The sequence below is a fragment of the Naegleria fowleri genome (genome assembly GCF_008403515.1).
Source record: "Naegleria fowleri strain ATCC 30894 chromosome Unknown tig7, whole genome shotgun sequence".
Lineage (NCBI taxonomy): Eukaryota > Heterolobosea > Eutetramitea > Acrasida > Naegleriidae > Naegleria > Naegleria fowleri.
Window position 1 is genome coordinate 913000 of NW_025407939.1, and position 21206 is coordinate 934205.

The 21206-nt window shown below is 36.9% G+C and overlaps 12 protein-coding genes across 12 annotated transcripts; 7 read left to right on the top strand and 5 right to left on the bottom strand.

Annotated features, from left to right (window-relative positions):
* Window positions 1-739: 739 nt before the first annotated feature.
* Window positions 740-1795, bottom strand: FDP41_011135 (uncharacterized protein; the record flags this gene model as incomplete). The annotated part of the gene is made up of 1 exon (XM_044701511.1): window positions 740-1795. The coding sequence occupies one exon, from the start codon at window positions 1793-1795 to the stop codon at window positions 740-742; it is 1056 nt and encodes a 351-aa protein (XP_044567870.1).
* Window positions 1796-1831: 36 nt separating this feature from the next.
* Window positions 1832-3870, top strand: FDP41_011136 (uncharacterized protein; the record flags this gene model as incomplete). The annotated part of the gene is made up of 3 exons (XM_044701512.1): window positions 1832-2972; window positions 3061-3736; window positions 3792-3870. The coding sequence occupies 3 exons, from the start codon at window positions 1832-1834 to the stop codon at window positions 3868-3870; spliced, it is 1896 nt and encodes a 631-aa protein (XP_044567871.1).
* A 2039-nt stretch (window positions 3871-5909) lies between these two features.
* Window positions 5910-6212, bottom strand: FDP41_011137 (uncharacterized protein; the record flags this gene model as incomplete). The annotated part of the gene is made up of 1 exon (XM_044701513.1): window positions 5910-6212. One exon carries the CDS (start codon window positions 6210-6212, stop codon window positions 5910-5912), a length of 303 nt encoding a protein of 100 aa, XP_044567872.1.
* Window positions 6213-6223: 11 nt separating this feature from the next.
* On the bottom strand, window positions 6224-6961 carry FDP41_011138 (uncharacterized protein; the record flags this gene model as incomplete). The annotated part of the gene is made up of 1 exon (XM_044701514.1): window positions 6224-6961. The coding sequence occupies one exon, from the start codon at window positions 6959-6961 to the stop codon at window positions 6224-6226; it is 738 nt and encodes a 245-aa protein (XP_044567873.1).
* A 541-nt stretch (window positions 6962-7502) lies between these two features.
* Window positions 7503-8225, top strand: FDP41_011139 (uncharacterized protein; the record flags this gene model as incomplete). The annotated part of the gene is made up of 1 exon (XM_044701515.1): window positions 7503-8225. The coding sequence occupies one exon, from the start codon at window positions 7503-7505 to the stop codon at window positions 8223-8225; it is 723 nt and encodes a 240-aa protein (XP_044567874.1).
* Window positions 8226-9624: 1399 nt separating this feature from the next.
* On the top strand, window positions 9625-11751 carry FDP41_011140 (uncharacterized protein; the record flags this gene model as incomplete). Its single annotated transcript, XM_044701517.1, has 2 exons — window positions 9625-9939; window positions 10060-11751. 2 exons carry the CDS (start codon window positions 9625-9627, stop codon window positions 11749-11751), a joined length of 2007 nt encoding a protein of 668 aa, XP_044567875.1.
* A 562-nt stretch (window positions 11752-12313) lies between these two features.
* FDP41_011141 (uncharacterized protein) lies at window positions 12314-12730 on the bottom strand (the record flags this gene model as incomplete). Its single annotated transcript, XM_044701518.1, has 1 exon — window positions 12314-12730. The coding sequence occupies one exon, from the start codon at window positions 12728-12730 to the stop codon at window positions 12314-12316; it is 417 nt and encodes a 138-aa protein (XP_044567876.1).
* A 545-nt stretch (window positions 12731-13275) lies between these two features.
* Window positions 13276-13770, top strand: FDP41_011142 (uncharacterized protein; the record flags this gene model as incomplete). The annotated part of the gene is made up of 1 exon (XM_044701519.1): window positions 13276-13770. The coding sequence occupies one exon, from the start codon at window positions 13276-13278 to the stop codon at window positions 13768-13770; it is 495 nt and encodes a 164-aa protein (XP_044567877.1).
* A 468-nt stretch (window positions 13771-14238) lies between these two features.
* Window positions 14239-15483, bottom strand: FDP41_011143 (uncharacterized protein; the record flags this gene model as incomplete). Its single annotated transcript, XM_044701520.1, has 1 exon — window positions 14239-15483. One exon carries the CDS (start codon window positions 15481-15483, stop codon window positions 14239-14241), a length of 1245 nt encoding a protein of 414 aa, XP_044567878.1.
* Window positions 15484-15546: 63 nt separating this feature from the next.
* Window positions 15547-18573, top strand: FDP41_011144 (uncharacterized protein; the record flags this gene model as incomplete). Its single annotated transcript, XM_044701521.1, has 3 exons — window positions 15547-16513; window positions 16660-17562; window positions 17663-18573. The coding sequence occupies 3 exons, from the start codon at window positions 15547-15549 to the stop codon at window positions 18571-18573; spliced, it is 2781 nt and encodes a 926-aa protein (XP_044567879.1).
* Window positions 18574-18774: 201 nt separating this feature from the next.
* Window positions 18775-19629, top strand: FDP41_011145 (uncharacterized protein; the record flags this gene model as incomplete). Its single annotated transcript, XM_044701522.1, has 1 exon — window positions 18775-19629. One exon carries the CDS (start codon window positions 18775-18777, stop codon window positions 19627-19629), a length of 855 nt encoding a protein of 284 aa, XP_044567880.1.
* A 70-nt stretch (window positions 19630-19699) lies between these two features.
* Window positions 19700-21178, top strand: FDP41_011146 (uncharacterized protein; the record flags this gene model as incomplete). The annotated part of the gene is made up of 1 exon (XM_044701523.1): window positions 19700-21178. One exon carries the CDS (start codon window positions 19700-19702, stop codon window positions 21176-21178), a length of 1479 nt encoding a protein of 492 aa, XP_044567881.1.
* Between the last annotated feature and the right edge of the window lie 28 nt (window positions 21179-21206).

Consider the following 21206-nt stretch of genomic DNA (forward strand, 5'->3'; position numbering starts at 1 on the left):
ATGAGGCTTGATGACGATTCTAATGAAACACGTATGGTGGTACCTGTAATGACCACTTGTGTTGTGGTCGTTGAATATCTTGTTGGAAATGTTGTACTTGTTGTTGCTACTCTCGATAAGCGATGGGGAGAGTTGTTTCAAATATTCTTCTTCTCAAAAGTGTTGCGGTAATTGAAATTATTGAAACGGGGTGCATTCAATCCACGTGTAATTTGTTGAATTGGTGTTCAACACCTTTCTGTGGCTTCTTTGTCGATGGTACACTTGTAAAGGCAATTTTTAACGCGAAGAATAAGCTAGTCACACCTTGTATGAGCTAAACATGCGAAAATGTTGAAGAATGATAGTTGCCTTTGCTGTAGGAATGCAGGGCAGGGATAAAACGAAGGAAGGTACTTCTTCACAATGGGCAAAAGTCATTTGAATTATGGTGAAAGGGGTATTTTAGATTTTCGTTCCGAGGTTCCTCTCCATGGATATCAAATCTTGTTGTACCTGCATGGTTCACAACAATGCTAGGACACGTTATCTGTAATTATGTCGTTGTGGACAACAAGGCCACTTTTCAAATACTTGGTTGTTGAACCATTGGTCCGCATCATAATGGCCTTCCTGTTCTGGCGAGTATCCAAGATTGTGCAAGGATCGGATATAGTTGGTAGTATCCGAGTGTGTTTGTTTGGGTTCTTTAAACAGTCGTGCATACGGTTCATATTGTGTCAGTAATGAGATCATCTCTTCACTGAGTGGTTGAGAGCAGGCTTGACAATGTCAACACCTCATAGCTTCTCCATTTGAGAAATGGCAGCAAGTAATTGAGTAGTTGTGCAGTCCAAGGTCTGTCATGTAGAATTACGATTTGATGATGATCGTGGGAGCATAGAAACCCAAAAGACAATAATTTCACCAAGTCGTACACATAACTCACGATTACAATATTGACCAAATTGAGCCACCAAATGGGTACTTGTGGATCAAAGGAATAAATATTTCCCAGCACGATATCATACTCCAATTCTTGGCATGTTTGGATCATTTCTTGAGTGAAAAAACCATGCCCGGGTCGATAATATTTGGTCATGACACTCTCGAGAGGAGCTTTCCCCTTCAACTTTCTTCTCTCGTTGAGAGGAGCGAGTAAAATATCGTTGACAGTCTTTTCACAATTTTCAATTTCCATCACAAGCTTGTTTTTAGGCAGAGAAGCATGCTTTGAGTTGGTCATGCCATGATTGGCCAACTCTATAATGCCATCATCAAGCCACTCTACAAATTTCTCAACGAGTTGAGCGTTTTTCTGTAAATTCCGAATACAATAGTTGCCAATCATCATCAAGGTAGCACACGCATTGTGTTGTTTCAAGACTTGGCAAATTTCAGAAATACTGGAAGAGAACAACTCGTGTTTGGTGTTTACCTTTTCATTGTGGTCATCACAATTATGAACTTGTGTGCTTGGACTAGATGATGAAACTGAGGGCTGTTTTCTACCATGGCCGGGTGCGAACTTGGGTAGTGAATACTTCCAAGGTATATCATCAATAGTGATGGCAATCCGAAGGCGGTTTGAATCATCTGATGGTTTTGCTGCAGTATTGGGAGAAGTCAGAGCAGAACTTGTTGTTGATGCGGAGCGATCATCATCAAACCTGTACTGCTGCATTTGGCTGCACTTCCTCTTCTTTCCATTGAAAATAATCGTGTTGGACGAATCGAGCAATGAGAGAAGTCGAACACCAAAAAGCCACACAGTGGCAATCAGCATCAATCCAGCAAGCCACCACCATGAGAACATTTTTATGGTGTAACGGCTTTTTCCTTTTTTAAAAAAATGTTCACTCGACAACAGCCTCACTCATCTTTGCATGTGACCCCTAACGTTCTCCCAAGCGGAAATCAAAGCCTCATGATGATGAATAGAAGCTCATCATCGCCCCAAATGAACCTTAATCATCCTTACTTGCAAAGAGTGCAACAAGGAACGCATTTGGCTCAGAGAGGAAGAATGAGCCCTCCTCAGCAATCAAACCATCCAACCGATCCTCAACCATTTTCTCCTCCACTCAACACTGTTTATCATCAATCACCAATTTTAAACGTTCAAGCACATTCAAACATCCATCAAGGAATGTCTCCTCAACAACTGTTGCACCATCAAAGCCTTAATCAAAATTCTCACGGAGCTAACCCAACTTTGAAATTTCTCAATGAAGACTCGGTCGATGATTTGTATTCACTACAAGAGCCTTCTCACAGTGAAACACTACATTCACCTCGATCTACCAGTCAAAACATTGTACCTTCATCGTCCTCCAACATGACAAGCAGTAATACAACCCCTCTAAACACCACGTTAATTAATCCAGAAAGAATCAATTCTCAACTCTCATCGAAGGTGAGACACATTCCGAGACAGGATCCATTCTTTCATCATCTTGAGTATAGTGTCAAGTTGGCAATCGGTGCAGTTTCATGTTCAGTATCAAGAGTGTACTGTTTGAGAGACGCCTCAGAGTACAACCAATTTAAACAATATCATCAACAGAACGCAAATAGCTCGGGAGGATTCCTTGATGTTTGGCTCAATCTAAATGATCTGTCTCATATGAGATCCAACAATACCTTAGAAACCATCATTGGCGACGGTTTTCAAATTTCACAAAACGGCATGAGAATAAGTGTTGGAAGAATCAATCTAGATCCCAATACACAACAGTTGCATGAATCATTGATAGCCAATCATCCTTCAAACCGAGGAGGTATCAATATTCCTGCCCAACAGCAATATCAACAACAGCTGAATCAAGAGTCTCTATTTCTGGGACAACACCAACAATCAAATTCTCGTCCTAGGGTATATCGATTACTTCATTGCCTGTTTAATCCAGGAAGATCTTTCTGTTTGAATCGAGAGTTCAATGAGGAGGTTATTTCAATCCCTCAAGGTTACGATAGCGTATACCTTCAACCAAGTAAGTTATTTGACGATCGATGAAATGTTGTGACATTGCGAACAACTGGTTAACAACTGGTATACTCGGACACATCCTTTTCGATAAGGTGAGACCAATCCTAATTTCAATCATGAATTCATTGTCTTTGATGCAAGACAGTTATTTGCTGACTGTGTCCTCTTTGTCGAATACGACCACATGGGTGATGAGAAAATGTTAAATCAGGTCATGTACAATGACATGCTACGAAATAGTGACAAGATTATTAGTAAGGCTTATAAAAAGGCCTCAAACTATGTCGATCAGTCATGTAATCCACCTACAGACGAGAAAATGCTATTACCAGAAATTTCGAAACAAATTCAACAACGACAGCTTGTTTTGATGGAGCTTGAAAATATAGAGAAGAGGCGTCTGGAGTTGTTAGCAAATGCTGGCCAAATGGAGGCACATATTCGAGAGCAGTTTAGAAAGTCCATGACGTCACTACATGACATTACTCAATTGAAACTAAGTACACTGTTGTCAAGAGAGACCGAATTGAGACGAAAAATGGAGGAAATTGAATGGATGAATACATTCATTGCGTATCAGCGAACTTTGGAGTCTCCCTTGCAATTCCTTGAATCTACGGCACTTCACAAAAGGAAGCTCAAGGAGCGGCAAGATGCTATTGATTATTGTCTTATTCAAGGAAAGAATGTGTACGATATTCTCACAATTCCTGACATTACGGTGGAAGGAAAAATGGAGGTTTTGTCGCAAACGGTTCCATTGAACGGGTAAGTATAGGGATTTTTGACATCTTTATAATTCAACTGACCACCATTACCTTAGAATGGCCTTTAGAACTCTTGCCAACAACAGTTACCACAGTAATGGTGAGGCTGTGTCAGGCAATGTCATGATGAAATAAAATATTTAAACCTTAGTCAGCATTTCGTGGGTTGCTATGTTTAAGGTTGTATGTAAAGACGATGATACTCTCATAAATATCGATGGTGTGTTGTTTATTGAGTTGTGGGGTTTTGGAAAAATTGTTGAGATCCTCTCAAAATTCTCACCAAATACCTTCAACTGTTGTCTGTGTTCTGTTCTCTTTATTTATCCCTTAGTGGACGGAAACTGCCACGGTGGCACTGATGAAGATAGATAATTATTGAAATATACTAGTATGTTTATTATTAAACCGGGGTTGGAATGGCGTAAAAAGCAAAGCCTGTTATGCTTTACACAAAGTGGTATTTTTTTCCATATTTTTCATAACAAGTCTGGCATTTGTTCGTGAAGAGCAAATACAACACACCATACGACTACCTGGTTTGTACATACGGTGTACTTCAATTACATTTCTGGTATTGATTGTTGGAGGTAATGAATATTCAGCCCTACGAACAAGATCGACACCAAATCTTTCTCCAAGCTGTCCAACCAGATGCTTCATAAATTCGACAAAGCTGAAACGAAGGGGACATGCTTGTACCACACATAAGTATTAGTTAATAGAATGTAAATCCAAGTACCAAATTCAGCTCTCCATCCATGAACCACTTTTCCCTTATTTCGAGCATGTGATTCAATTGCTTTTCGTTCATCTACAAAACCATGGTATTTTCGGTAATACTTTAAAATTATCAGGGGCAGATACTTGTATACTCTTCTTAGTTTCACGATTATATATTCTGACATAGCCTATTTTTTCCATACCTCTAACATGGTCAGAAAGTTCAATATAATTTTTTTCCAGATGTAGAGTTTCGATTATAATAACTAATGGCAGTATAATTGGCATGATATCTATACTTGAATGTGTGACGTTGGAGATCCTTATGTAACACCGCTGAAAAAAATTCTACAATATTCTAATATTTTGACCTAAAAGACCCTTCGATTCTCCCATTCGCGTTTTTTATGCATGGTAAATTATGCAATAGATTCTTCCTCTTCTTCTTCTGTTAGAGCAAAATATGTTGTTTCAGCAACAAATTCTTCTGCCTCTTCTGCTTTTATGAGCTTTTCAACAGTGCGTAGGGAAACAATGTCGTTGCATTTAAGTTTGACTTTGGCAAGTTTCAAGATCTCTTCTTTTGACATGTTTGAAAGAATTACCATCCTACTCCCTCCTACCTCCTTTCCATATCTCATCACAGTTATATATAAGTTTTTTCTCAGGCGACGAGAACTTTAGTGCTTCTTGTTGTTGAGTTTGCATTTGGTAAGATTTTGGAGGAATATCTTTCCTAAAAGATAAATCAATAGGAATAGATTCAGTAACCACGTTGTCTTGACCGTTTTCTCTTGTTACAATACTGAAAGTTGAAAATAATGAATCATGATACACATAAATAATCTTCACATGATCAGAGCTTTCAGGAAATTCGTAAGGATGTTGATCTTTTCCATATGGAACTGTTGTCCAATGCCACACTATTGTTTGTTTCCTATTGATCTTTGTATTCATAATTCCCTCAATACCGAGCATAATCTTTTATTGGATGTGGTGACTCAAAGTATTTCTATCATTTCTTTTTGCATTAACACAAACGTTTGCACAATGTTCGACAAGTATCAAATGCTCATTACTAATAGTAATTACTGAATCACATTGCTGTTTTGGTTGGTTATTGTTTGTTTTTTGTTGCACAATCCTGACATAAAAGTCCTTCATTAAATTAGTAAAGGCGTTTTCAAAGGCAACTTGATAAAGAATCTCTTTTGCACCTTTTGGGTATTGGCTTGTGAAATGGTTTTGTTTTGTGTCATTTCCAATCACCAAAGACCAACGATCCATAATTTTTATCACTTCCTTCAAACAAGTAGCAAAATCAAAGTCTCCATTTGGTAAAAGGGGAAGCTGTGTTAGGGGTGTAAAGGAAGGTTTGGCGATTATTCGTTCAAGGATATATCTTTGAATGAATGGAGAAGCATAGTCCAACAATAAAAAGTCCTTCTTTCTCAAAATATTTGATGAGTATCAATATTGATAATGGCGTCATCGGGTTTCTGTATGTTATTCTTTAACCAATTCAATAGACTAAATGCAACAGCTTCATCTTGAAGAACATTGGTGACTCTTTCAAAGTTTTGGAAGGTTGAAATATATTCCCAAATTTTGCTGTTGATATAAACAGCATACCATTGTGTTTCACTGAGATGGCTCTTCTTTCTACATGTCATTTCATAGTACTGTGTTAACATGACAGTTTGTCCTTGTGCTCCCAAAGTGACGCTGTAGATATGGTCTCTTATAGGTTTCATCATTTGCTTTTTCAATTCTTTTTCAAATCAGCTTCTTCTCTAGTAAAATAGTCTCCATAAACAAGATTGGTAACGTTGAATGGAGAATTTCCAATGGTCTGTCCAAAGTGTTCACCAACCCAATTTGTAATAGCCACACAGGAATAAAGACTGTAACTCATTTTCATCTGTTTTATGGCCGACAGGCTAGCCAAAAAACGTGCTCGTTCAAGTCTCTCAAGCTCTGCAATCGAATCTATTTCGTCCTTCACTAGGACCACCTTTTCGTCTTTAAAAGGCCCATATAATTGGGAAAACAAGTCTTCTAAAGTTGGAGCGTATAGTTCCACTTTCAAAGCTATGTTTATAGCTTTCAGTAAACAGGTAAAGAAAGTTGTAGATTCTCCTTTTTTGGTCGTTTCTCCGCACATAGAGACTACATTTCTAATGTTGACATATATTGGTAGATATCCAATTTCTTTGAGCCTGGGCATTAATGAATTAACTACAAGCGAAGTCTTTCCTGATTGGCTTGGTGCTATTAGAATGCAAAATTCCCCTCTTTCAATTCGAGGCAATAACTTTTGTTCCACTGACTTGGTCTGTTCAATATAAATGTACTTATTTGTGTCTACAAGTCCGTTGGCGCATAAAGATTTGGAGTGTTTGATGTCTTTATAAAGACTAGATTTTTCTCTCTCTTCTCTATTTGACTCTGTGTTAGTTTTTCTCTTCCTCCGAGAAATCAATCTCGTCAATGGTTTGATCATGTTGATTTTCAATCATCGTTGTTGTTGTGGTTGGGTGATAGTGGTGATGGACATGTAAAGAGGTGATGTTTGAGCATTTTTGTTGGAAGTGTTTCGCCCAATTATTGTTGAAGATCACAATGGTATTCCTCACTTTAAAACTTGATCATGACATATATTGAAGGAAATCTCAAAGACCATTCGATGTGATGATTTGTTCTGAAATAGAGTAGTGAAAGAAATGTCTCAAACGCTGAGAGTTTTTTTCCCTTCTCTGTGTTGCTCTTGAAAAGTTTTGGAATTTTTAGCGCTAAAAAATTTTTAATCGTAATTTTGAAAAAAATGTTTAAACTTACTTTCACCATCAAAACTCGATCACCTCCAAGGGGATTCAAAAGAACTATCGGAATCACTATACAAGACGATGGATTATTTGGAACTCTTCACTGTTATCCTCAAGAACGCTCGGGTGAGAGTGATATTGTAATTGTGTTGGAAAATGTGTTATCTAAAGATACGGATTCGTCAGATTTTTTTTTTGCAGCGTAAGCTTTTGGAAACAATGCTTAAAATTACAAGTCAGACATGTGTGGTCGATATAACTAATCTTGTTCCTGGTTATGAAATGGTTAAAACAAATATTCCAAAAAGAAAGGGTTACAAGTTGAACAAGATTAAAGAAAAAGATTGGCCTAAAACTCAATCTCTATCAGATACAACATCAGAACAAAAAGCATTTGATCTTGTTTCAACTTCAGAGGAAATGATTGAGAAAGCTAAAACATTATTTCATTCTCTTAATTGGCAATCTGTTATTGATCGACAGAAAGAAATTGTGTGTTCTCCAAACCCAATTCGTGAAAAATCATCCTCACCCTCCACCCCCAAACAAGATATGACTACATTTATGGTTCAAGGAACCTCATCAGTCATTTCATACCGTTCCAAATCATCCACCCACTCCTCCAACAAAAGTTTACCTTCAACTTCAGGCAAACAGATGGAAGAAATTTATCCATGGGAATCAGCATCCAATACGAAATCGAATGATGAGATTTCAATGTTACGCTTTCTGTTAAATCAGAAAGATCAAGAATTAAAAAAGAAAGATCAAAAATTGGATGAAAAAGATGAAGAATTGAGAAAAAAAGATGAAGAATTGAGAAAAAAAGATGAAGAATTGAGAAACAAAGATCAAAGGTTGGAAGAAAAAGACGAAGAATTGAGAAAAAAAGATGAATTGATCGAACTCTTGACGAAAAAAATTTTAAAATTAAACGAATAACCTTCTCTTTCTTTATTTCAGATTAAACGTCCATTAATGTTATCTTACTTATGGACATTCATTACGAACAACAATAAACGAGGGACGGAACAAATCCATCATCCTAGCACTCGGATCTATCCAATAATGTCCATCCGTTGAAAATGAAAATTCCAGAGTGGATTAACAAGCGTTGCTGACCAAATAATTGTTTGATGTCAAAGATTGCATCTTGCTAGAGGCTCTGTTTTGCTAAATTGTCCACCTTGATATTTTCAAAGTCAAGGTGTCCTTTTACCTTTTTAAAGGTGATTTGCAGATTTCTTTTTCTTGTGATTTTGGAATATTCATTATGAATTCTAAGTGAGAGTAGGAATGTGGTGTGTTCGGGGATGAAAGGTTGTAAATATTGATTCCCATTCCTGTTTTACCATCCTGACAGGAGCCATCAGGATGGATTTCAAAATTGGTACTGTCTAGTCGATCAAGCGAAAACTTTTCCTTGTTAAGCTTGACGTTCACATTGTATTCTTTAAGGATGGATTTCCAGTGTTTTTGTTGGAAGATGTTGTTATCAGTATCGTTAGAGTGGTTCATTCCATAACGATACGTTTTTATGTTGAGATTGTTGTCCATAAGAACGGAAGTTCGGATGTTCATGTATATATCCACAAATTCTGTAATTAAGGGAATGTCGAGACCAGAGTTGACGAGCGAAAATACAATCCACCATGAGAGTTTGGAATAACGTCAAATCTTTGACCCCACGCGTCGAATTTGGGGTATTTATTGAGGAATGGCTGTGACCACTAAGCAAATGAAACAGTGGACAGAGAGGACCAAGAGAAGAACAAAAATCGTTGACTAGCTGGAGAAAAACTGTTCTCCCTTCAGATTTTTCAATGAAAACCAGAATCCAGGTCGACGATCAGGCTTCTGATTATTCTGCAGACAGACTCTGAGATCTTCGGAATGACCTATACTTCTCACCATAATCATCTCTTGAAACGTCACAACACTTCAAACAAGTCCATTTCTTATAATGAGAAGCACTTTTGTTGTGGTGGAGCGGACTGTGTGAATGTGTCATGTATCCAGGACTTGATGGAGAACATGTTGTTGTTGTTGGTTGGAGATGGAACCTCAACCACTGTAAATTTTAAGAGATAAAAAAACGTCAACTGCCACTTGATTTGTTCTTGCGCGTCTTTTCGGAAAGAACCCCCACACGGACATTGCAAGGCTTTGTTGACCCTCTTGACACAGAACTCCAAATTTCTTCGCGCATTCTTGCCTTCACGACGACATTTATTGTTCTTCTTCATCATCAAAAAGCATTTTCAAAGCTACACCAATTGTCGAATAATTATTTCAAATAGTAGTCAATTGGTCTACTCGTATTTCTTCTTGTTCCGATGAAATGTCATCCTCTCAAAACACAAGCATTTTGCAAGTATTGAACTCGTCTTCGTCGCATTCTCGAGGAGGCGTTCTCTCGAATCATTCGAGTCCTAACTTGATGATGAATCACCACCATCAGGGTTCAACTCTAGTTGGAGGAGTAGGATTGTCCATCACGAATGGTTCCATCTCTCCATCTCTCCATCAAGTATTTCCTCAACTTCAGCAACATCTGCAATTGGTGGAGGAGTGCAATCATAATTATGGTTTGCAAAAGATGCTTCAGCAACAAGAGCAAATAGCGAATCAAAATTATAACTTGTCAATGCAACAAGTAAGTTTCAATTTAAAAAGAAGCTGCTTCAGTTTGATATATTTATGTGGTTGTTGTTGTTACTGATAAATCTACTTGTCGTCCTACCTTTGCAACTGTCAACCTTCAACGACTGTCAAGGGTGACCTTATCACACGACAGAATCAAGCTGTCAACATGACTCTCTCACCAAATGGTTACAATTATCTTGTCACAAATTCTACCTCTCCAACTTTGAGTCCAAATTCGAGTCACACAAATTCTTCATCTTCCAACTCTTCGAATCACAGTAACAACAACAACACAAATAACTTGATGTTTATCAACGAGACCACTGCTGACGTGTTACAGCGAGGTGTATTTCCAAATTATGATCTCAGTGCTCCTTCAACTCCTAAAAGGAATCTTCTCTCAAGTGGTTCGCATGCGAATGGATTTTCGACACCTCAACCTTCGAATACGACAAGCACGAATCCTCTCAAGTCACCTCCCTCTTTGAAAACTCAAAAACAACATTCTGCCTCAACTCTTCATACAGCCACTTCATTGAGAATGAAAAAACATTCAGGGTTGGGAAATTTTAAGAATAACTATTTTGAATTGGAAATGAAAAAAACACCAAAATCTCATTCAAGTACTTCTCAAGTGATGACAGCAGCAACGGCGAGTGTTGCTGATTCGAACACAACAGGTGTGACACCAAACAATGGGTCACCTGCACGAAGAGGAATTGAAAAATCTTCAAGTTTTTCCAAGAAGAATCCACTGCTAAATTTGGATAGGCATTCGTTGGCAGCTGCGCTGAGCCAATCAAATTTGTTACAACCCAATCAACAATTGCAAGAGGTTGGAAACAAGAAATTTTCCTTATCTTACAATGAGTTGAATTCTGAGGATCAACTTTCTTCATTATATGGTCAACCACATGCACTCATTGGTCAAGCTCTCCATCAGCATGTATTGAATCCCAACAATGGTTTGTTCATGAATGGAAATGGTTCAATGAATGTTAACAATGCAAATAATCATGCTTCAATGATAGATGTCAACATGAATGATCAAAACTCAGAGAATTCGATGAAGCGAAATAGGTTATTGACCTATTCTGTGAGCTCTCCAAATTTGTTGAATTCACATGCACAGCAGCAGCAACCAGAGATCCTCTTATCTCAACCCTACCAAAATTTATCCTATTTTGCTCAACAACAAGGTATCTTTCAACAAATGTCAACTTCGTATCCTGTCAAGACGAGTGTGGATCATGGTCTCCAACAGAGTAGTACTAGTCACACGAATCAAGTGTCTTCTAGTCAACCTAAAGATACTTCCGATTTTGATGACATGCTTGAATCGTTATTGAACGAGGATTGTGTGTTTGAAGAATCAATTACAGTTCCAACAGGAAACAACAATGGTTGCAACCTAAATAATGCAAAATGGGATGAATTTGATACAAGTGCTAGCCAACATGTTTCGTCACCATTGTCCATATTTGCAGAGAAGGACGATCATCAACAAGACATGTCACTCCTTTTAGATATGGACAATTTCTTTTTGTCTTCAGGAAATGATGACGCAGGAATGGATCAATCCGCCAAAGAAATGAATGAAATCAATGCAACTGCCAACCAACCAAATGCCTCAGCCACAACCAACACCTCAACTCATCAAGATCAGAATTTACCACTGCGTCCACTCAATCCACAGGATGTCATGAAAGAATGGGAGAATATTTGTTCTCATAACAACCATCACCACACTTATTCGCAGCTTGGAGCTCATTCTCCAACTCATCTCAACAACCTTGAGTATGATTTACTAGATCAATTCTAACTTCTAACTTGTTAATAAACTACCATACACGTAGATATATTTGCTTTGAAAGTATCAAAATCCAAAGGTCTTCCAATATTGAAATTTAGGTAGTTGTCTTAGATCCTTGGTCTCAAACAGAGCAGAATGCTGTTCTACAACTCCAACAACTCTCAAATATTTTGTGAACTTGACGATCAAAGTGAATCGAGTATTATTTCTCAAATAAAGTACACAAAGTATGCTAATATTACACAAAATAACATTGCTCAAAATCTCGAACAAGTTCATATGTATAAACTGGATTGTAGTGATAAATGAGAGCAGCATCTTCGATTTGACTCGATTTAAATCTGTGGAAATTCTTTCGACATTCATTAACGAAAAATCTTCCAAAGAACGTGTTGGTGGTGACACTTTCATACGAATGATTGATCACTTCTTCAGTGTTCCATCCAAAAATTGCCTTTTCAGGATGAAATTGTGAGGCATAAATTGGATAAATTTCATGCTCAAAAAGACTTGCATATTTTCTTCCTTTTCTATCAAGATTCGTGGACAACAACTTGACATGCTTGTTCAATTATTCATTTCCGAGCCATTTGTCTATTGAAATTCCATCCTTGTGTGCATTGAAGGTCACATTCTTTGCTCCCAATGTTTGAATCAAGTTTAACATGTCACCAAGTGGAGCAGACTCCAAAGAAAACATGCGTGTGTTGTACAATAATTCTTGATTATTCACAGTAAAGTCCAATAGAATGGCCATATTCTCAGAATCAAAACCACTCTCCATGACAGAGGAATCATTGGCCAAACTAAGTGCCAAACTTAGCATGCCAATACAAGTTCCCCAAATTGGAAAATAATCTTGTTTTGAATGAAAAGCTTCAATTTCCCATCTCACAATTAATTGTTGAGACATTAAATATGGCGTAAATTCATGTGTCGAATGATCCACCAAATCAATCGCTCCTCCCGGTAACAACAATCCATTCATTTGTTCAAAATATTCTCTTATTGCTGAACAGGTAAATCAAACCTAATCGGTACCACTCTCGCTCCAGAACTCTCAACAAACTTGACTTTGGCAGCATCAATATTTACCAAATCGAGAAATCTTTCCCGAAAGTGTCGGTTGTGCCAAAATGCCAATGATAGGTCTTGTATTTGTGGGTTTTGAATTGTTGTCGCCATCAGGTAACAAATGCCAACAAAACATTAAACGACACCTCCAAAAACTCCCAATCCAAGGACATCAATTTAAGTGTTTCTGTTTTTACTCAAAACCAAGTGACAGTTAATTTCTGTGAATACATTATTGATCAAGTCTACAATTTCATAACTGATTGGTATGTGACAATGCGTAAACCAAACGTTCTGAATATTATAGCTCAGGATCAAAAGAGCATTGAAAAAATTATGGTAATCCTTAACAATCTGAACGTCAAGCTTAGGTCCCCTTGTAAATACTTCGTAAGCCTTATGAATTTTAACTTTCATTCAGAATTCACTGTTAAATTCCACACTCGGACCCCTAAAGATATGATTAAAAAAGTCAGTTGGGTAATTGAAAACGCTTGGTCATATATTCTCAATCTAAAGGAAATGAATGTGGTTTTTTCAGAAGAAAATAAAACCTACAAAGTAAGACTTGCAGTTGGTACAAAGAATGATGATGCAGTATGTAAGAAAAATGGTTTTGAGGAATACAAAACTGTGGAGAAATTGATTACTGAAGTTGCAAATCATGCCTCATTCTTTTTTAGAGACAACTTCTCAGTACAGGATGTCAAAAGAATCACCCAACAAATCTGTATTAAGGCTGGTATTCCTTTTGAAGAAAAGAAGCTCAAGATTGTTGAAAGACCTGCTAATCTTTTTCATAACGTCCCAAATATTGCTTACTACGACACAAACAACAGAGATAATCTTAAAAAATTTATTGCAACCTCTATGGTTGGCTTTGGTTTAAAGTCCTATCCAAAACCAGTAAGAATCCAATTTACATCAACAGCTGAATTTCTTAGCAAAAAATAGAAGTCCCATTCCGTTCCAACAAAGAAACAAGAGGATAATACCAATTTTATGAATGAATTTAAAGATTTTATGAATGAATTTAAAGAAGTTTTAGTTGAGCACGAAAAGCGTTTTAATCTGATTCAAAAACAGTTGACGCGTATTATGAAAAAGCTTGATGATATGTCCAGGCAACCTCTGTCCCAAACCTTGTCAGAAACTCGTGATTTTATGAATAACCACAAAGAAAGGAAACCATGTTCACACGGCCATGATCCAATCGAGATTCGAACATTTAGACGTAAACAGACACGTTTCTAAGATTCGACAACTGAACGTTTTTAATGGCTTTTGATGACCGATCCCACTTGGGGTCAATCACACTCTCAATAAATTTTTTTTTGATGGACATTTATGGAATCAAAAGATGGCAGCATGACAGAGAGGTTGACAATGTTGCGACACTTCTAATAAAACGTGTGCACAGAACTAATCCGAAGTGCTTGCGGTGGCCACAAAAAACACTCTCTTTTCATGATTATAAATAGTAAATGCATACGTTCCCCACCATTCCATTCCAGACAGCCAATAGGTTGACCATGTCTCTTCAGCCTCGTCATCACTGTTTGTTGCCATTGTTGCCTTCCATTCATAGACAGTACATGAATATTCCTCACCAAATAATTCTGACCTTAATTGTGAAATTTCATGAGATGCATCTTTCATAGCATAGGGTGGGTCACCTGCAAGATCAAAAATATCTTTTTCCTTTGTATCAGTGTCGCTCTTGGTATCCACCAATGTTGGTTCTTGCATTAGATCATATTCTACACTCGAACAGTCATTGATCGGTTGAAAGAAGGTCAAGAATTTCTTGCCAAATCGTGCTCTCCATGTTTTGAGATGTTGCATCATTTCACGTAATAGAATACCATGAGAAAGGTTTGAAATTTTTGGAGAAGGGTTTTGTGGATAGCTGTTAAAGGTAATGATACGTTTCGTATCCTCGGCGGCAATAGAAATAAATTCGTTTTCATGCCATCCACTGATGGAACTCATGAGCGCATATTTGTGAATCATTTCCATGGCATATGATCCTTGATCGGTGGGTGAGATTTGATGTTTCAATAAAATGTTCAACAATTCACATGGACGCAACATCCAAATATCAATGACTCCTCCTTTGTCTAAATAGGTAGTAAATGCTTCTGATGTGTAAATCTGTTTTTTCAATGGTTGTAAATAAAATTCTTTCACAAGTTCTCGATTGGTTTTAGATTTTTCGTTTTGAATAATCATACAAATTTGTGTGGCATTTGAGAAACCACAAAATTTAGCAATTTCATTCACCAACACTCCATAGACAGTAAAATCACAATCCTCGCTCAATAATACAAATCTCCAACTTTTACAAACTCTCTCTACACTCCCAAATAAATCATTCAAATTGAGAAACGAAAAAATCAACGCCCACATATCACTACTCAAGTTTTCAATCCATTGAAATCGAGTCATGGCATCTTGACAACTCTGTCCCGAAAAAGCAGTTCCGAATTTTTCATTTAATTCCCGTGCAATGGCATTCCAATCGCGACCGGAGAGATTTATTGAAGAGCTGTTGCCCTGATGATTGTCGCCACTTTCTCCTCCATCGTTTACCACCAGTGCTTTGAGATATTTAATTTTTTCTTGAGTCCATCGGTAGGAGGAAGGAGAGATTTGTTTTTGAAACATTTTTTTAATAATCAAAAATGAACTGAAATTCATTTCAGTTCAAGAAAAATTCAATCAAAAAAAATGTTACGCTTGTTCAAGACGACTGGGTTTACCAAAAGAGCAGCTCAGTCTGGTTTGGTGGGCGAGAAACAGTTCGGGATGCCTTTGGTTTTTTTGAGGAGCAATACACCAAAATCATCCTTATTTTCTGGTTATACCAATGATCATCATTCCTTATTTCATCAAAGTTATGCTTGCAATCATTCCGGGAATTATTCGAGATCCATTAAAAGTAGTGGAGAAAAGATATCATCACGAGCTCGGAAAAAGCATTCAGAACTAACTTGTATTCATGATGAACATCAACACATCACCACAACGAAAAAGTCTAAAATCATTGAATCAGGCAACACTCTCACTCAACCACATGTTCGTAAAACAAGTCCTCGTAAAACAAAATCATCTGAAAATGTGCAAGAAGAGATTGTTTTCAAAATGAATGACAAACAAATTTTATCATTGAATGATGAACAAAAGAAAGTAGTTTTTGAGAGTGTTGACAAAAACGTGTTGGTATTAGCTTGCGCTGGAAGTGGAAAAACAACCACGATTCTATGCCGAATTTTGTACCTGGTGAAAGCACATCATGTGAAGGAAGAAGAAATTATGTTAACCACTTTTACGCGACAGGCAGCACATGAAATGAAAAAGCGTTTGATAAAACTATTGGGAAAGAGAAAAACGAACGTTGAAGTTGGAACCATTGATAGCATATCGAACAAGTATTTACAGCAATTTGGTAGCTATGATTATGTAGTGGATTCGAACACTCTATTGAGCGTCAAAGAAATTGGATATCGATTCAGAAATATATTAATCAATAATCCCGAAGTTGCTGATCAGATTTGCTCGAAAATCAAATATCTATTTGTTGATGAATTTCAGGACCTGGATGATATTCAAATGGATATATTTTCAGAATTTTACAAGCGAGGAACAAAAATTATTGCCGTTGGTGATGATTCTCAAAACATTTATTCATGGAGAGGTATGTAATACTTTGAAATTGATTTTGTCGAATTGGAATGTTTTTTGAAACTGTTTTATTGGACATCCGTTTTTTGAAAATGTTTTGAATGTTATTCCATTACATCTTTTCACACAACATGTTCTTATGTTTATTGACTTATTAAGGTAGTAACATGTTCCACATTTTGAATTTTCACAAGAATTTTGGGAACACTGTCGTCCACAATTTAGTCACCAATTTTAGAAGCACAAAAGAAATTGTTAATTTGGCCAATGCATCACTTGCATGTAATAAGGAAAACATTCCAAAAGATATGTTTTCAACCAGAGGCAGTAGTGGCAACTTGCCAACCATTCGATGTTGTGCAAGAGAACAAACCAATTACTTATTAGAATCTATCAAAGGACATATCATACAAGGAGTTCCACTAGATCAAATTGCAATTTTATGCCATTCTAATTTTGGACTCTATGATATCGAATCTGAACTTGCCAAGCATCACATTCCACACGTCCTTCTCATGGACAATATGAAAAAAGATTCTCGACGAATGCCTTCCTTGGCAAAAAAGGTCTGTCTCACTACCATACACAAGGCCAAAGGATTGGAATGGGAAATTGTCTATATCATTAATGCAACAGACAAGTATTGGAAAGAATCAAATGATGAAGCAGAGTTACGACGATTATTCTATGTGGCCATCACAAGAGCAAAAACACATTTATATTTCACATTTCCTGACCATACTGGAGGTACTAATGAACACACAACACCCACTTACCTTAGGTACTTGAGAGAATTGAACACTTCTCTCTATGTAACGGAAAACATTAACCCACTTCATGCAAGAAGTGACGTTCACATTGATCGACATTTGGGCACTAAAAATCCATACGCAGTTACAGAGATGATTTGTGGGATCAATGGTGCCTTCATTGACACTCTTCGGCAAAAGGGTTACCTGCCTTCACTACAATTCAAACAACAACAACTCGTCACGACAAAATTTTCTTATTGCCAGGTAGTTCACTATAATCAATTGTATCCTGATTTTGGAACTTTTTTAGGTAGGTCCTACTTTAAATTTTGAATAACCAATATTGTGAAAACACAATTTCATCACAATGACATTTAATTTTTTTATATTGAATTTGTTCTATGAAAAAGATACACTAATTTGTAGAATGGTAGCAGAACAATATCCAAGATCTGGTGGATTCTCGAGCAAATACTTTGAACTTGCCACTAATTATGTTAGTCTCTCGACAGCCGAGTACCAAATCTACTCTAAATATTTTTCCACTCTCAATACCTTACTGCAAGAACATGGTCATTTACAAAACATATTCAAACATGTCGAACAAAATGATGAAGCAATAATGAGGTCTGTGGTCTTCAAACTTGAAGCAAAGTCAAAAGAGCTCAAAATTGGATCCATGGAAGAATTACCTGTGTTTGTGTATAATGCACTACCTAAAGAGTTTGAACAACACATGTTTCAAAATTACAAAATCTTCAAAGATGAATCAAAAAGTTCATTTAAAATTTTAAATTGCATTTGGGAAATTAGCAAATGTGAGGCCATTGTTAAAGAGGGAAGAACTCGCTTACTATATCTCTCTGCATTCCCTTTTCAAAAATATTTGATTAATATGGAGTCGATTATGAATCATTCATATTCTGAATTGTTGGATAATCTACAACATGTATACATTCCACATCTCATGAATCAAGTCTCTGAGGAAATTCAAAGTAACGTCAATTTCTCAAGACTGGACCGAATTGTTGGAGAAGTGGATCTAATCATTGATGGACATACGATTGTGGAAATTAAGTGTTCTACATCCAAAGAAGTGGATCTAAATTGGGTCTTGCAATTACTTTGTTACACTCATCTCGCTCGACAACAGGGTTATGAAGTTCAAAAAATTGCAATCCTTAATCCACTCCAAGGTTTATGGTTCGAGAGTGACATTTCTTTTTGGAATGAAGGAGAAGAATTGTTGATGGAATTGAAACAATTCAGCGATAAGCTCAGGGGGGACAAGTGTGGAAGAATTGAGAATCGTCATCTCTAAACGTTGATTTTCTCATCTTGGTAAAATGACCTAATCTAAACAATTCCAAATTCATTGTCGCAACATGTTGACGTGTCATGTCTGTTGATTACTTTGTTTCCAACTGTTTTCGAAGAAATATCATTATTAATAAATAATAATTGTTATTGTACATGAACCAAACCAACAACCCTCCCATTTTTGGCTCTTGAAACAAAAAAAATGATTCAATCACAACGTCAACCGACGCCATCCTCTTCCTTGTCTTCATCCTCCTCCTCTCCGAATAATCCCTCATCAAGTGGTGGCGGTGATTCCATTCAATCAATCTCATCGCCACCACTCCGAGATGCCATCCTCGCAACATCAACTTTGAATTCATTTAATTTTCATCATCATCATCATTTGAATTCATCATCGGGAACGATTGGTAGTTTGATAGAAACAGAAGGAATAAACTCAACAATGGTTCCTTCTTCTTCTTCCTCTCCATCGACTGTAGAATCTCAAGATCTTGATAGGAATAAGAGTTATTACAATAATTTACGAGAAAATCCCGAACAATTGAAACACTTACCTACATTGCATCATTTGGATACACCAACGTTGAGTAATGATGGTTTTGGATCTTTTGTTTCTGATGAGGACGATGATGAGGAATTTTTGAGCAATAGTGATGATGATGAGCCACTGGAACACATAATTTTGATTAATGACACGAAGTCAAACAATGATGTTCTATCACCAACACAACACGTAGTTTTGCATAATCATGAAATGAAAGAGCCTTTGACTGATCCGTCGTCGTCGTCACCGTCTTCACAAGTTTATAATTTTACTCTCTCGAAAGCACGAAAGAAAAACAAATATTTAACCATCGATTCAGTCGAAGATTTTGATGTTCCAGGATTTAATCCATTGGATGTGAGACAAATCTACGCTGAAAATTGGATTGTTAAATATTCCTCTCAGATTATTGGTAGTGGCCTAACATCGTCACAACATGGCAAAAAAACATTTGACTTGTACAAATTCTTTTCAAAAAAAGAAAAAACTCAATCATCATCAAGAACCTGAAATCCCTTTCCACCTCATCAAGCAATGCTTGTATTGTACAGAACTCAAATTGAATGGTAACAAGTTGCGAATGATTGAAACCAGTCTCTTAGCTCCATTGACACATTTGAGAGAGTTGAATATTTCGAATAATCGTATCACATTTGGAAAACTACCGAATGATATTTTTTCGTCATTAAATAGACTCACAAAACTTGTGATGGATGCCATGGGATTGAAAAAGTTACCAACATCTCTCAATACTCTTACAGAACTTAAATATCTTTCCATGGCGAATAACAAACTCACCACATTCAATTTATTGAATGACGAAATTGGAAAACCAAAACAATTATGGAATAATTTAACACAATTAGAATATTTAAATTTAGCAGGAAATAGGTTGAACAGATTTCCAAAACAATTATGCAATTGTAAAATGTTAGAAATTTTAATTTTGTCGAATAATCGAATTACCAATGAATTACCTGAAGAGATTGAGAATTTAACCAAATTGAATACTCTATTTCTGAACGGAACCAAAATATCTGCATTGGAAATTCACAGAAACATGGAACGACTGGGAACTCTTGCTCATTTAGAATTGGGTCACAATCCAAATATCCACACCATACCACCTCCCATTTTTAACATTTCCAAATTGGAATCTCTTTCTTTGAACCAAGTTCCATTCACATACCTGCCAGATGAAATTGGAAAATTGAAAAATCTTACCTGTCTTGACTTGTATGGCTCCAAAATTACGACCTTACCTGAAACGATTGCTGAACTGACCAATTTAAGAGAGTTGGATTTGCGATTTTGTCGAGGAATTCGAGAATTTCCTAAAGCTCTATTTGGAGAACAAGTGAAAAGTAGTACCATTTCACATACGTCTCCACTCACTCGTTTAATACGGTTGAGTATGAGCTCAACACTCATCGAATCTGTGCCTGAAGAAATTTCCTGTCTCACTGGTCTTCAAACTCTCCTTCTCAATGATTGTCCACTTTTAGCTGAAATTAATGGTATTGAGAAATTAGTGAATTTAGTGGAATTGGATGTCAGTAATTGCATTTCGTTGGCTGAACCTCCACCAGATGTTTGTGAAAAAGGTCTTTTTGCCATTCGTGAGTATTTACGAGCCAAGAATGAGAAGCCGTCCTTCTTCTCTTCCTTATTTGACTCTGTTTTCGGCAGTAGTAACCATTCAAAGAAGGACACTTCACCATCGTCATTTTCAAGTCCAAAAGTCTCTGCAATCAGTGCAGAAGCAACTACTCTTGACGATGGTGAACATGGTGGTGCAGTTGACACTTTGAAATCGTCATCATCACCTCTTCTCGACAACATTGAGCACAGAGAAATTCTTGTGGCACCATCCACTTCGAGTATCAATCACGATGGAGGACAAGTGGTTAAAAACAAAGGGTCCATTTCTGCAGAGGAACAAGAGGAGAATGACGACGACTTGTTTGATGACGACTTGGACAGTCGTAAGAAAAAGAAGACCAACAACGAAAACACAGCGACTAGCACACTCAAGTCGTTCTTTTCATTTTGGAAATAAAATGTGTGTGTAGGTGACAAGTCTTTTT